The sequence below is a fragment of the Maniola hyperantus genome, chromosome 6 (assembly GCF_902806685.2).
Source record: "Maniola hyperantus chromosome 6, iAphHyp1.2, whole genome shotgun sequence".
Taxonomy (NCBI): Eukaryota; Metazoa; Arthropoda; class Insecta; order Lepidoptera; family Nymphalidae; genus Maniola; species Maniola hyperantus.
Window position 1 is genome coordinate 2,168,815 of NC_048541.1, and position 15,097 is coordinate 2,183,911.

General features: G+C 40.6%; 1 protein-coding gene and 1 long non-coding RNA gene across 2 annotated transcripts in view; both read left to right on the forward strand.

Moving 5' to 3' along the window:
• The first annotated feature begins 459 nt into the window (after positions 1-459).
• LOC138402502 (uncharacterized) lies at positions 460-4,299 on the forward strand. Its single transcript, XR_011236877.1, has 4 exons — positions 460-569; positions 2,068-2,184; positions 4,084-4,232; positions 4,268-4,299. It is a non-coding gene; the product is annotated as an uncharacterized lncRNA (long non-coding RNA).
• Positions 4,300-12,518: 8,219 nt separating this feature from the next.
• The window catches only part of LOC117983171 (proton-coupled amino acid transporter-like protein pathetic), a 30,328-nt gene continuing 27,749 nt past the window's right edge, over positions 12,519-15,097 (forward strand). Inside the window, exons 1-2 of the mRNA XM_034969650.2 lie at positions 12,519-13,415; positions 13,999-14,083. Coding sequence (XP_034825541.2) covers positions 14,018-14,083 — 66 coding nt within the window. The 5' untranslated portion in view covers positions 12,519-13,415; positions 13,999-14,017. The remainder of the gene's footprint in view (positions 13,416-13,998; positions 14,084-15,097) is intronic.

Genomic DNA, 15,097 nt, shown 5'->3' on the forward strand with positions numbered 1-15,097 from the left:
ACTGGACGCACAGGTGCCAGTCCCCATGTACACGATGTTACACAGATACAGCTTCTCGGACCAGGCAGATGGCGGCAAGCAGGTCACTCCGCCGCCATCCAGCCAGGAGGTTACGGCGTGCGTGATCCGAGGCAGCCACACTGGACGCACAGGTGCCAGTCCCCATGTACACGATGTTACACAGATACAGCTTCTCGGACCAGGCAGATGGCGGCAAGCAGGTCACTCCGCCGCCATCCAGCCAGGAGGTTACGGCGTGCGTGATCCGAGGCAGCCACACTGGACGCACAGGTGCCAGTCCCCATGTACACGTTGTTACACAGATACAGCTTCTCGGACCAGGCAGATGGCGGCAAGCAGGTCACTCCGCCGCCATCCAGCCAGGAGGTTACGGCGTGCGTGATCCGAGGCAGCCACACTGGACGCACAGGTGCCAGTCCCCATGTACACGATGTTACACAGATACAGCTTCTCGGACCAGGCAGATGGCGGCAAGCAGGTCACTCCGCCGCCATCCAGCCAGGAGGTTACGGCGTGCGTGATCCGAGGCAGCCACACTGGACGCACAGGTGCCGGTCCCCTTGTACACGATGTTATATAGGTACCGCTTTTTGGACCAGCTGGATGGCGGCAAGCTGGCCACTCCGCCACCGTCCAGCCAGGAGGTTATGGCGTGTGTAAAAGTTGGCGCCCAACGCGAAAAAACTGCTGACTGATGAGCATATCTCATGCCCCGTAGGTACGGTAGAAATCGTTTCACATCTACAACGATCCACCAAAGAGACTTACAAATTATTCAACTGCGGCGTATTGCTCAAGGCTGTTTGCAGGTACACTTTACACTCGTAGCATTGTTTTATAAGTAGATACCGCTTCTTGGATCTGGCAGATGGCGGCAAGTTATGGCAAGTATAATGCAGGGTCTTTTGTAAACCACAACACGGACCAAACTTATGAGGGGGTAAAAACAGTGTGACTTCGATAACCAGGCCTTGATTGAATACTGGGAAATGATGAATAAGTGTTAATCAGCTAGAAAATATCTCGATAAATTCTTTGAATAAGTATAACAGGATACAGCGATATAAGTTTTCAAAGTGAACCTTCGAGTAGGGATTTCAAAGAAATACAAGATCTTTGATTTGATCTTTATAGATTGCACAACTTTGATACAAGTCTTTCTCAAATATTCATATGTATTTCATATTAGGTACTACCGTCTGTAGTTTTTCATGAGTGAGCGAAACAATGTAGGTACCTAACCTACAAAAGAGTTAAGCTTTTTACTGGTGAAAAAATTTTCAAAATCGGTTTCGTAGTTCCAGAGATCACTTCCTACAAACAAACTTACACACTTTACCTCTTTATAATATTAGTATACAGGGTATAACCAGAACGCTAGCAAAAGCTTAGTGTTATTGTTATACTACCTAAACACAATCCAATAACAATAAACATTTGCCTCATTTTGTAGTTTTAGTAATTTAGTATTTTTCAAACCCGCAATGTATAACGTGCAAAACTCGGGTCAATGCCCCTTTTTTTATTTTCTTTTTTTCGCTGGGAAATGCTTTTACGCATCCGCCCCGGAAGAAACGCAGCTGAACCACGTTTCTTCCGGGGAGGTATGTGGGACTCACTGTAACCCAGAATACCCACTAAAACCCAGCGGACCCGTCAGCGCCATGATGAGGCGGCACAGGAACGCAGTTTGCATACTACTATGCCGTCTCAGCGGTACAGATACCTCACAGGGCTTCCCTACAGGATGCCCCTGCCTTCCTCCTCGGGTTTACGGCCCGAGGTACGGGTCAATGCCCCGCCTACGACGTGGCATTGACTCCAAATGGCTTCGTTCGTATGGCCGAGCGTAAATTTGTAAACCTCCTCTTAAGATTGGACCACGTTTAGACGCATCTCTGTCTCTCTCTCTCTATCTTCCTCTCTTTCTCTTTCTCTCTCTTATGAATTAAGGCGAGAGCCGTAGACCGTTTCTCGCCAGCTTTCGGGTCAAGTGACCAAGTAAGCCCAGCCTAGTTAGACGTTCTAATTTTGGTTTGTTCTCAGAGCTGGACGGACTAGAAGGGGAGGATTGTGTTTAGCAGCGGCTCGCAAAGCACTGCTTTGGGAAGCAGCGCGCACCCCGCCTTGCCCGCACCCGTCGTCGCAAGGCCCGTCACACAAGTAAGCGAAACTTCACATTGTTCCAGTCTCCACTCCACTCTACAGGTGTGCGTTGTGCTTAAGAGTAAAATTTGTGCTCTCGAGCTCTCCCGAACCTTCACCCTATACAAACGAATTTTAGTACTTATATCTACGGACAATTCCAGTACGATACAACCATTTTTGGGGAAGGTATGGGCTTAATAAAACTGCATGGTATGGCAGCCATACCCTTTCCAAGTTAGCCCGCTGCCATCATAGATATCCTGCAAATTCCAACACTCTACACACTAAGTTTGAATCTTATTTGAATTTAACCAATCAAACTCAACGTGATGGTGAGAATTCACTCGCAATATTTAATCTATGTGTCAACTGTCATGTCAAAAGTATAAGGGTTCACCCGTACTTTTGACATGACAGTTGACACATAGAGCAAATAATAAATGCTGAGAGATTTCTCAAAATGTATCCACAATACATAACGTAAACTTCCTTGTAAAATGTTCACTTAGCATAAGAGCTGTACGCTTAGCATAAGATTTTACGTGTCACCAAACGTTGTTAGAATTCAAGAATCGAAACACAATAACATCAAAGTAAAATGGACCTAAAGAGCCTTGAATTGAAGTCAAAAATTCAATGCCACAGATTTTAATTTCGCAACGTTTCCGCTTGGAGCGCTGACTGTACATGTGTAGACAAACTTGAGCTTTAAAACAAGGCTATTAAGAGCCAGTTTACTATAACGTGGATGTGTTTCTACACTCGAATACCTACTATCAACGTTGGTGAGACATAAAATGTCGTAGGTACTTAACGTACTGTAGGGAATCACGACCTTCAGCTATCATAACAAATTACTATTAAATTCCCTATTCCACATTAAAGTTATTAATCTGTTGAACTTACCTCTCATGATTGATTAACAGGAGGAACGTGAGAAGGGTTACTAACCGCAGGGCTACGACCTTGTAGCATTAAATGCTGAGGGGTATCTGGTCGCTATGTATTTTCTACATAGATAATGCCCAAAGATTCAAAGATTCTTTATTTGCGGAAACATTTTACAACGAGATGTTATTACATAAAATTGTCCAGTAGAAATGTTTCGCCTTAAATACTACTTTTTTCTACTACTTTTTTCGCGTGGATTATGGTATGATACCGAACCACGCTGCACGCAGCAGCGCTGCCGCAACAGTGCTGTCACCAGCTGTCACAGTCCTGTCGCGGCACTACTGGTCCCCATACAATCTCTCTTCAATATCTTGTATGTGGACCAGTAGTGCCGCGACAGGACTGTGACAGCTGGTGACAGCATTGCTGCGTGCAGCGTGGTTCGGAATCATACCTTTAAGCTTCTTAAAATTTCCATGTGAATTCTTAATTTTTCCGGGATAAAAAACAATTTATTTCACTCTCCAAATTTTTAACTAAGGGCCAGTCAGAACTCACACCACAAAAAGTTATCGTTAAACTTGCTAACCAAATAACAAACAGAGAGAATCTGTGTATTCTTTTCTCCATAATTATGGTAATACGTCAGATTTTCCTTGGTTTTATGGTGGATTTTGGTATTTATTTTACTGAATTAGTATGCTGAAAACAAAACAAGAGGAACACGCGCCGCGTTTGCACACTCGTAGGTTGAGTAGATCTCAACCTACGAGTGTGGCTTTGCTTAGACTTAAGACAATGTTAAAACGACGCGTTATATTACTGGTCTCGTTTTAACTGAGCAAAGTCCGCTCTATATATATCCCAACCTTAAACTTGCCACGCACTTCCGCCATTATACGGAAGGAAATTAAGCTTGGTTTCAGTTGTTATCAGAGAAACGCAGCTTCTCCAGTCTGAGGGTGTGCGGTGTGCCTTACGCCAAAGATTTACATACTAAAAGCAAAAAAATTTCGACAGGTTATCGAGACAGGCGAGGAAGGGAGTCAATTCCTATATCGCATTACATGGCCCAGACCGGGTCAGTCGAAGAGCACAGGTCCAACGCAACACCTCTATGAATAAGACAGCTTGGTTCAATGCAACACCTCTATAAATAAGGCAACTAGGTCCAACGCAACACCTGTATGAATAAGGAAGTTAGGTCCAATGCAACACCTCTATGAATAAGGCAACTAGGTCCAACACAACACCTGTATGAATAAGGAAGTTAGGGCCAATGCAACACCTCTATGAACAAGGAAGTTAGGTCCAATGCAACACCTCTATGAATAAGGAAGTTAGTCCAATGCAACACCTCTCTGAATAAGGCAACTAGGTCCAACACAACACCTGTATGAATAAGGAAGTTAGGTCCAATGCAACACCTCTATGAATAAGGCAACTAGGTCCAACACAACACCTGTATGAATAAGGAAGTTAGGGCCAATGCAACACCTCTATGAACAAGGAAGTTAGGTCCAATGCAACACCTCTATGAATAAGGCAACTAGGTCCAACACAACACCTGTATGAATAAGGAAGTTAGGGCCAATGCAACACCTCTATGAACAAGGAAGTTAGGTCCAATGCAACACCTCTATGAATAAGGCAACTAGGTCCAACACAACACCTGTATGAATAAGGAAGTTAGGGCCAATGCAACACCTCTATGAACAAGGAAGTTAGGTCCAATGCAACACCTCTATGAATAAGGCAACTAGGTCCAACACAACACCTGTATGAATAAGGAAGTTAGGGCCAATGCAACACCTCTATGAACAAGGAAGTTAGGTCCAATGCAACACCTCTATGAATAAGGAAGTTAGTCCAATGCAACACCTCTCTGAATAAGGCAGTTGATCTCTCTAGCTGCGAACGAGTGGTTTAAACTTGATATTATGTATACAAAGACATTATAAAAGTGTGAACAGGAAATTCTATCTTCTTTTTTGTCGCTACGCTCTTGACAGAGCGGTTGTGCATCGTTGTAATGTGCATTCCTATTTTAAAACTGAAGACAAATTCGTACGCTTGTGTGTGTGTGACACGCATAAGCTTAGTGGCACATACTACATAAATGGGTAAAACGACATCTACGAGCGTTCTTCAAAATATAGTATTTACCCCTCTTGCAGTCTATAGTAATCGTTGCATGTATCTTAAAGAACCGAGAGAAACTCTAACAGCTGTCAGTGAAAACTTGAACAAACTCCGTTTAACTCACAGATAGACGAAGCCTTATGCACTGCAGAGTGTAGGCCCTTTGGGTAAAATCACACCTACGAGCATGTTGCAAAATATTGTTGCGCCTTACGTCTAGTCTACAGAAGCTGTTGTATGTAAAGAACCGGGGAAGAAGCTTAAATCTGTTCAACACAGACAGACGAAGCTGGATGACTTGATATAATATATACAGCGAAAGTGTTTGTAGTGCAGTAATTTAGTCAGGGATTAAGTTGCAGGTCTCTTGTTTGTATCTCAAGATAGTATCTTGAAGATACCTAAGTCTGAAGGATTAAAGTGCTAAGACTGTCGTGTGTTTTATTGTATTCCACTTGAACTACGGATATCTTGGTTTAATGTTCGTCTGTATGTTGTAAATCTTTAACTTAGTCAGTAATTCATCACCATCATTATGATTAACCCATCGCTGGCTCACTGCAGAGCACGGGTCTCCTCTCAGAGTGAGAAGGGTTTGGCCATAATCTACTACGCTGGCCATGTGTGGATTAGTAGACTTCACACACCTTTGAGGACGTTATGGAGAACTCTCAGGCATGCAGGTTTTCTCACGATGATTTCCTTCACCGTGATATTTAATTACTTGAAACGCACATAACTCCGAAAAGTTAGAGATACGTGCCCGGGATCGATAGGAATAATTAAATTAATATAATGATGTGTCAATGACCATTATAAGAATTATTAGGTATATGTAGGTACATAATACGATATAATAATATTTAATCTTATTACCACTATGGTATTAAGGCAAGGAAGGCAACCCACTGTAATAGTACAGTGGGGCTAATTCTCTTGTACACAATCTCTAAACTAAACTAAATTAACAGGTCTAAATCTAGTGCTACCCCTTTCCGCAAGCAACATTACGACAGGGATAGCAATAGATTTAGACGTGTCATTTTAGTTTAGTTTAGAGATTGTGTACAAGAGAATCGGCCCCAATGTTTACTAGTGCAGGGGTTGCCCATTCATACGTCTACTAGACCTAGGTCTACTTAATTATTACTTGTTTTTATCTGTATTTTATATGTAATTTAATATGTAATAATATGTAATAATATCCAATGATTTAATTTAATTTAATTTTGAAGTCAAAATTGTCAGGGTATGTCATTAAGGCTATATGTATTGAGAAATCTCAAAAAAGCTTTAACTTTGAAGACGATTGTTTCTTTTTCTAAAGCATTACCAGCTATTAAATTACAATACATGTAATTAAAAACTTCAATTTGTGAAGTTAGCGGATGGACCGTAAAAAGGTACCAGACAGATAGACATATTATGTACTTTCGCATTCATAATATCATACAACATATCTCATTAAATATTATTATTATAGTATAATCCTATACTAATGAAATATTGACTTTTATGACGAAATTTATGTAAAACGAATTTCGTTACCTGTGACGCAACAGGGTATAATTTAGTGTAGGTAGTAGGTACGAATGGTGATCAATAAAATATAACATTGTGTGTAAAGAAGTGAACATTATAATATAAATTATTCACAAGTTAAGAATTATATTATGGTCGATATTCTGTAAATAGTATCTCTATTATTCTGTAAATATTTTTGAAGCTGATATTATATTATTATAATAAACTAATTAGGTGTACTTATTACTTTTTATAATATGTACCTAATTAATAAATCAAGTAAGAATCGTAATAATATTGTAAACAATTTTAATTGTACTTATGTAAATAATAAATAATTAAGTTGACAAAATTAATAGGCGATTTATTTTACATTTTTTTTAAATTAAAATTATAATAGAAAAGTATTTCTATTAAATATTTATTTGTTATTTGTTAAATACCTAACCTTCCAGTTAAATAAATACGTTTAGCTATTACTTTATTAGTAGGAATATTAAAGAAATATTACTTATGTTAATATTTTATTATATGTGAAAATCAACGAATCAACGAATTTTACAATTATTTATTATATTTTAATAAATAAAATTGTACATAAATGTGTTTATCAATTTAAAATTAAATAAGCTAATAATTATGTATATATGTGGTGTTTTTACAGTTGAGATTATACATAATATAGATAATTATTTAATTATTAACATACTATCATAGCTCGAATGACAATATTACTAACTATAGTTTAGCCAAAGAAATTCTGTAGAAACAAAAACTATGTACCTACTATAAGTCCCGCAAATTTCTATTGCGCTGGAACCATGTCTCATTAACATCGAAATGATGTAATTTGACGTACATTCAAGTAAAAATATACCATCAGCTCGAAACTTCAGTCTGGTGTCGACGTCACTAAAATGCCGGCCACGCGCATTAGCAATTTGCGGAACTTATACCTACCCATACTTTTTGTGTACCTGCTGTGGTACCTGCCCATCAAAACATTATTTTTTATATTAAAGCCGATGATAAATAATGTAAAATGAATGGAACCCATTTTAAATAAATGTTATTATTAAAAAAGAGCTGCATGTATTTTACCTTAATGTTTCCTTTTAAATTTTATTAATTATCCATAGGTACTTATTAAATAATTAACAGGTGCCCGCGACTTCATCCGCGTGGATTTGTTTTTAAATATTTGAAATGAAGATAGACTGGAGAGTGACATAGGCTACTTTTTTTTAAAAAACATTTACACGTTTTAAAAAATTGCCTTGAATCCCGAATTTATATCGAGAAATGAAAGCGCGGCTTACTAATAATAAAATAGGTACAAGTCCCGCAAATTGCTATTGCGCTGGAACTATGTCTCATTACCATCGAAATGACGTCATCTTGACATCATTTGACGTATATTTAGGTAAAAATATACCATCAGCTCGAAACTTCAGTCTAGTGCTGACGTCACTAAAATGTCGGTCACGCGCAATAGCAATTTGCGAGACTTAAACCTAGTTGAATAAAGTTCTATAAATTGAATGAGCAGTACCTAAGGGTTAACGCTAAAAAGGGTAAACCTATGTAGCTATTTTTGTCCTAATAAATTTTCCTTTACGTAGGTATTTCCGAGAGCATAATAAATGTTCCCACATTTCCCAAGCCCTATTAGAGACAGGTGATTAAGTTCTATCATTATAGCCCAGGAAATATTTATTTTGTTTCACATGAGAGAGGTCAGAAGTTAGGTACTCTATCTACATAAATCCAGGGACGGGAGCCCGACCTGCTACGCTAGAAATAGTATCCCTTAAAGGTTATTGCAGACAACCGATAAGTTCGATGCAAACCTATAGAGTAAAGTTTGTGGTCAGTTCCTCACACGCATGTCTAAGGTTTGGAATACTCTTCCACGATATGTGTTTCCTACCAATTACAACCCGGGTATCTTTAAAACAAGAGTGAATAGGCATCTTCTAGGTAAACGCGTCCCATCTTAGGCCGCATCATCACTTTCAATCAGGTGTGATTGTGGTCAAGCGTTTGCCTATAATGAATAAAAAAAACAGTAACCTCTGGTCCTGATTGAGTGAAGCCGAGGCGCAACGTAATTTATAAAGGGGATGCTTAAATAGGTATTATGACCTCTAAGAAATTCTTTGACACCCTAAGCTCTCTTAACAAATGTAAACTGAAAACCAAAAAAATTAAACATCTCCCAAAAATGAACATGAAAGTCTAAAATGACAATATCGGCAGTTTCTCTGGTGCTGCAAATGTTCATGGGCGGCGGTAATCACTTAACATCAGGTGAGCCTGCTCGTTTGGTGTAGCATGCGATAAGTATGCGACAGGTCGGGATGGTGGGATGGCAATCGGGGTATGAGGCGGGGGGATGCCCCCCACACCCGCACGTCACCCGCGCTATCCCGGGCCGCACCTGTGCGGGTGTGCGGGGCGTCCCCATCCCGATTACCATCTCGAGTTGTCGCGGTATGTACTCGTACGTCCCACAAGTGGGTTTAAGGGATACTCATGGTCCCACTGTTGACTATAGGTACATTATACAAATTACCTACCTCATTTTATTCCGTATTCATATTTCGGATACAGAAAGAAGCGAAATTTCATCAACACAAAAGATTTTAATTTACTTATTCAATTTGTCACCATGACTGCCTTTGTGACTGGTTTTCATCACAATGAGCCTCAGGAAGAAAAGCCGGTAAAGTGCGGGTCAGAGTGGCTCATGAATGGTTCCGTACCGTACCGATGTACAAGATATCCCACTTTTAATGTGATGCAAGTTGTAACCACAAATTCAAGGTTTTCGGATTGTTCCCTTTACTGGTGCTATAAGACATTGCAACCTGGCAATTATGATTCTAGGTCAACGGGAACCCTATAGGTTTTCATTCCTTAACGGGTCTTGACAAACATGACAGACAGACAACCAACGAAGACGAAGTGAAATTGATCCTATAAGGGTTCTTACGGAACCCTAAATTAAGCCAATTTAAAACACGGATGGAAACAGTAAATAGAAAACAATATTTTGATAAATCAAATACTTGTAGAGATCGTTCACGAGGATAAATTGTATCCAGAAAAATTTCATTGGAATTCGTGTTTGATATTGCTATAGAGAAGGTCAAATTGTATTTCATGAATAAGTAGACCTACAAAGTTTGAATAACACGAACCTTTGCGCAATGTTTCTTTGATTTATAAAAAAAAGTGATTTATTGGGTAGCAAGTATTGGAGATGGAGATTTGGGTAATGGAGAGTCGAGGTTTTTGATATAAGTCCCGCAAATTGCTATTGCGCTGGAACCATGTCTCATTAACATCGAAATGAAGTCATTTTGACGTCCGCCGAAATAAAAATATACCATCAGCTCCAGAGGCGGATTATCCCTAAGGCAAACAAGGCACGTGCCTATAGGGGCGCGAGGTTACGAAGGGGCGCGTGCGATCATGTAGAGTTGGGTTTCTATTAAAGATGGGCGTTATTGGCTATTTACGGCAACGGTTAATCAACAGTTACTTAGTTTCAATACCGATATTGTTAACCGTTGCCGAATATCGGTATCAGAGTTGTGTTTCAACTAATTTAATATGCGCAACGCGCAGCGGTTTCCGTAGTAGTAACTAAGCTAGCTGCCGTATCAATACCGTCTGTATAGCTAGCGCGCGCATATTCACTAAAATAAAACCAATTTTACTTTCATGAATATCGTGAAGTAATCACAACCTTAAGTTCATAGCAGCAAAGTTTAATTTGATCATTGACATAGGTCAAACTATAGTGGACGCCTGCACGAATAGTTTGCCACAGTCCAGTTAACCAAAAACATTTCGTGAAGATTGATAAACCAAAGAGGACCTTATCTCTATTACTCTAAGGCTAACTGTATTTAGAATGATAGATCAAAGTGTAATGGACAAGTACTTGTACAGTTAAGCCTTAGCGTAATAGAGATAAGGTCGGCTTTGGTTTACCAAGTTCTTAGTTACTAAGCCGGTAGCCAATAACCGCTCCTTCTCAGCTTTCAGTGAAAGAAAGAAAGAGAAGGCATAATTATTGCGTTTCTAGTTACCAAAAAACCAAACAATGCATTGTCAGTTGCCAGTTGGCAGTGTTGCGTTGTCAGGTGGTTCGTCATAGATGATAACTGAAAACCGTTGCTAGCTACGACAATAACGCTACGGTACGCTATAGGCACGGCAGCGGTTTTGAGTTAAGTTAAGCTATAGCGGACACATGTCTAGTTTCTATACAAAATCTTGGAGTGACGGCCTCTTCTATAATATAGCAAAGTGTAAAGTCTTCACTCGGTCACTTAGTATAATCACCAACTACCAGCTTTGCAATTATAGTAATGGCTATGAGATGCTTGCCTAGGGCGCTCTCGACATTTAATCCGCCTCTGATCGGCTCGAAATTTCAGTCTAGAGCTGACGTCACTAAAATGGCTACCACGCGCATCAGCAATTTGCGGGACTTGTAACAACTATACGACTCGTTCCAACGGTACATTGATGTTGGAAGAGGACCCATCCCTACGTCATTCTAAGCCGTGGTCCGAGCCTCACAGGAGACGCACTTAGGGCGTTTGTGCACTTTGCCCCCCGACGCTATAGCGGCCAGTAGGGCCCTACGCAGCATAGTCAATCCGAAACAACACCTAAAAAATCGCAACGAGTCCGTAACGTTGTATTCGTTCAGTAACTCGTATCGCCTCGATATTATAGTGGAGATTGGCCCGTAAGAGTTTTATGGAATTTGGTGACACAGCGAGACTTCTTCTTCTTCTTCCTCACCTTATCCCACGCTACGTGGGGTCGGCACAACATATCTTCTTCGTCCACTCACTTCTGTCATCCGTCAACGTATTATCTTCCGAGTTTCTGACTGGTTCTACTCGGTAGGAACGGCATTCGGAACCAGTGGTAAATTAAACTAGTTGACGATTCAAACGCACTTGTAAAAGTTTACTTGAATAAAAATCTATTCTTATTTTATATCTATTGACTTGCAATTGTGCATTGTAAGGTCTGCATCTCCTGAGGATGCTTCGGTGTCGGGGCGAAGCGTGCGTCGAGTGTGTTTTGGGATTTGTGTGGTGCTGCGTGGTGGTGGTGCGGGTGCGTATTGCTTGCCTGGTAGCTGCTTTTCCTGCATGGTTAGCAGTGGGAGGGCGGGCGGTGCATTTCGCATGTTAATGTGTTATGATTATAGCAAATTAAGCTTTTGGTTCATTGTATAAAATCAATTCTATTTTTTTCTATTCTATCCTCGTGGCACAGCGAGACTATCGCCGCGATACTCTCGCTTGGAGATGGCGCCTAATGGGAACGACGTCGACCTCCTATTCGGAAGGTTAGGGGTTAAATCCCGGGCACGCACCTCTAACTAAGTATTCGGTTTTCATTATAAGAGCATCGTTGCCGCGAAGACATCGTGCATCGTGCAGGCGCAAAGTAATTCGTGTGAAATAATAACGTCTTACTGGTTTAAAAGACTCTGAATAAATAATATGATGCACTTTTAAAGGTAGGTAATATAATGTGTTATTTCCTTGAAAGCTTTAAGCCAGGCAAGCTAATAAATAACCACCTACGACTATCTAAGTAACTACATAGATTCGCCCTAGTAACATTACTATTTTATGCGGACCTACCTAGTTGAAATATTTATACTCTTACTAAAATGATGCCCGTGTCTTCATCCACATGGATTTAAGTATTTTAGTTCCCACGGGAAATTTTTTTTTTGGGATAAAAAGTAGTCTATGTCTATATGAGTCTCTGGGATGCAAGCTACGTTTGTAGCGTCAGGAGAGATCGCAGTCAAGGGCTACCTAACTTATCTATATAGGAATAAAAAATCAGTCAAGTTAAAGTAGGACTCGCACATCAAGGATTTCGTACCATCGTACAAGGAATGCCTAACACTTTTTCTTTTAATTTTCATGGCGTCCATTTTGAAATTGTGATTATTTTATTGTTATAGCGGCAATAGAAATGCACATTCTGTGAAAATTTCAACACAGACAGACAGACGGATGGACATCGGAGCTTTGTAATATGGTCGCGTCGGCACTCTTCGGGGTAGGGAACCCTAAGAAATAAAAACTTTCAGTGCGAGTCAGGTTCGCGCAACGAGGGTTCCGTACTTCAGTCGTATTTTTTCGACATTTTGCACGATAATTCAAAAACTATGATACATAAAAATAAATAAAAATCTGTTTTAGAATGCACAGGTGAAGGCCTTCCATATGATACCCCACTTGATATAGTTATCTTACTTCCAAAATTGAAAATACTAATTATTAGTTCATGACCACCATTTTTTCCCCCCGAATGTCTGCTATAAGACCTACCTACCTGCCTAATTTCATGATTCTAGGTCAACGGGAAGTACCCTGTAGGTTTCTTGACCGACCGACAGACAGACAGACAACAAAGTGATCCTATAAGGGTTCCGTTTTTCCTTTTGAGGTACGGCACCCTAAAAAAGACTAACATCATGATGATTCTAACGATGATGACCATTTTCAGGTGAAGACTTCAAGAGACGTCAGCAAGGAATGTCGGGTCGGGTTCCTCAGCTATACCGACACATGCGTGAAGGTTTTCAAACACGGCCCAAAAGGGTTAAGAACGTACACCGATTTTGTAAGGTCAGATTCACGTAATAGAACTTATACCTAGCCGTGATAGCCTAATGGTGAAGATGTCGGCCTCCTAGTCGTGGGCCTGGGGTTCGATCCCGCATGCACCTCTAACTTTTGGAGTAATGTGCCTTGCTTTAACGGTGAAGGCAAACATCGTGACGAAACCTGCATGCTTGAGAGTTCTCCATAAAGTTCTCAAAGGTGTGTGAAGCAATATTCCTTGGCAGCGTAGTAGCCTATGGATATACCCTTCTTACTCTGAGCGGAGACCCGTTCTCAGTAGTGAACCGACGAGAAGTCGGTTGATGTCTTGTTATCACGATTATCCATACTAATTTCCATATTTAATATTATAAATGCGATAGTGTGTCTGTCTGTCTGTCTGCTAGCTTTTCACGGCTCATCCGTTCAACCGATTTTAACGAAATTTGGTACAGAGATAGCTTGCATCCCGGGGAAGGGCATATGCTACTTTTTATCCCGGAAAATCAAAGAGTTCCAACAGGACTTTTAAAAACCTAATTCCACGCGGATGAAGTCGCGGGCATCAGCTAGTAGAAAATAACTAGTCTTTCTTACTTGTTCGCAGGCATTTTGTAGACTACGCCATGGCCGGTGTGTGCCTCGGGGGGACGAGCGTTTACGTCATCTTCATAGCCTCCTCCTTGAAGAATGTGAGTTACTTTCTGCAACAATAGATATCAATACGATCTGCCGACCTCATATGCGGTGTCATAAATTAAAGGTGGCAAATTCAGATCTCGGTTGGGACACTTTGGAGATAGCAGTCAAGACTTGTCATCAAATAAAAATTAAAAGCAAAAAGTACCTAAGTACCAGATTTTTACCAACGGGTTATGATTTTGCTAGCAGTAAAATTATTACTATAGTTTTAATGTAATTATAGTTATTACTCAATCGCTTGCACCTATTAAGCTAGGAAGAAATGTAGGAGAAAATCGGGCACTAAATAATAGGTAGGTACATATTATAGTACGTAGTAGTAGTTTGACGACCTCCCTGGCGCAGTGGTGAGCGCTGTGGTCTTAATAGTGGGAGGTCCCGGGTTCGATTCCTGGCAGGGGTTTGGAATTTTATAATTTCTAAATTTCTGGTCTGGTCTGGTGGGAGGCTTCGGCCGTGGCTAGTTATCACCCTACCGGCAAAGCCGTGCCGCCAAGCGATTTAGCGTTCCGGTACGATGCCGTGTAGAAACCAAAGGGGTATGGGTTTAATAAAAACTGCCATACCCCTTCCAGGTTAGCCCGCTATCATCTTAGACTGCATCATCACTTACCACCAGGTGAGATTGCAGTCAAGGGCTAACTTGTATCTGAATAAAAAAAAAAAAAAAAAAGTAGATATACGGTCGAGCAATCGGTGTGGGGACGCCCGCACATCCATTCAGCCGCCGCGCTAGCCCGTTGCGGGATAACGCGGGTGACGTGCGGGTATAGGGGCGTCCCCCCGCCTTATACGCCGATTGCCATCTCGACCTGTCGCGAGCTATTTCGGTTGCTATAGGTATCAAGCCTTACAAAACTTTTGGAGAACTTCCGCGAGCATAATATTTCATTATTCATTTTCATTTTTAGCATTTCGTACCAATACCACAGAATATATAGTACTAACGCCAAGACTTTGACTTGTGAAAAAAATCTTTAAGAAAATAACCAAGTAAAAGGAAT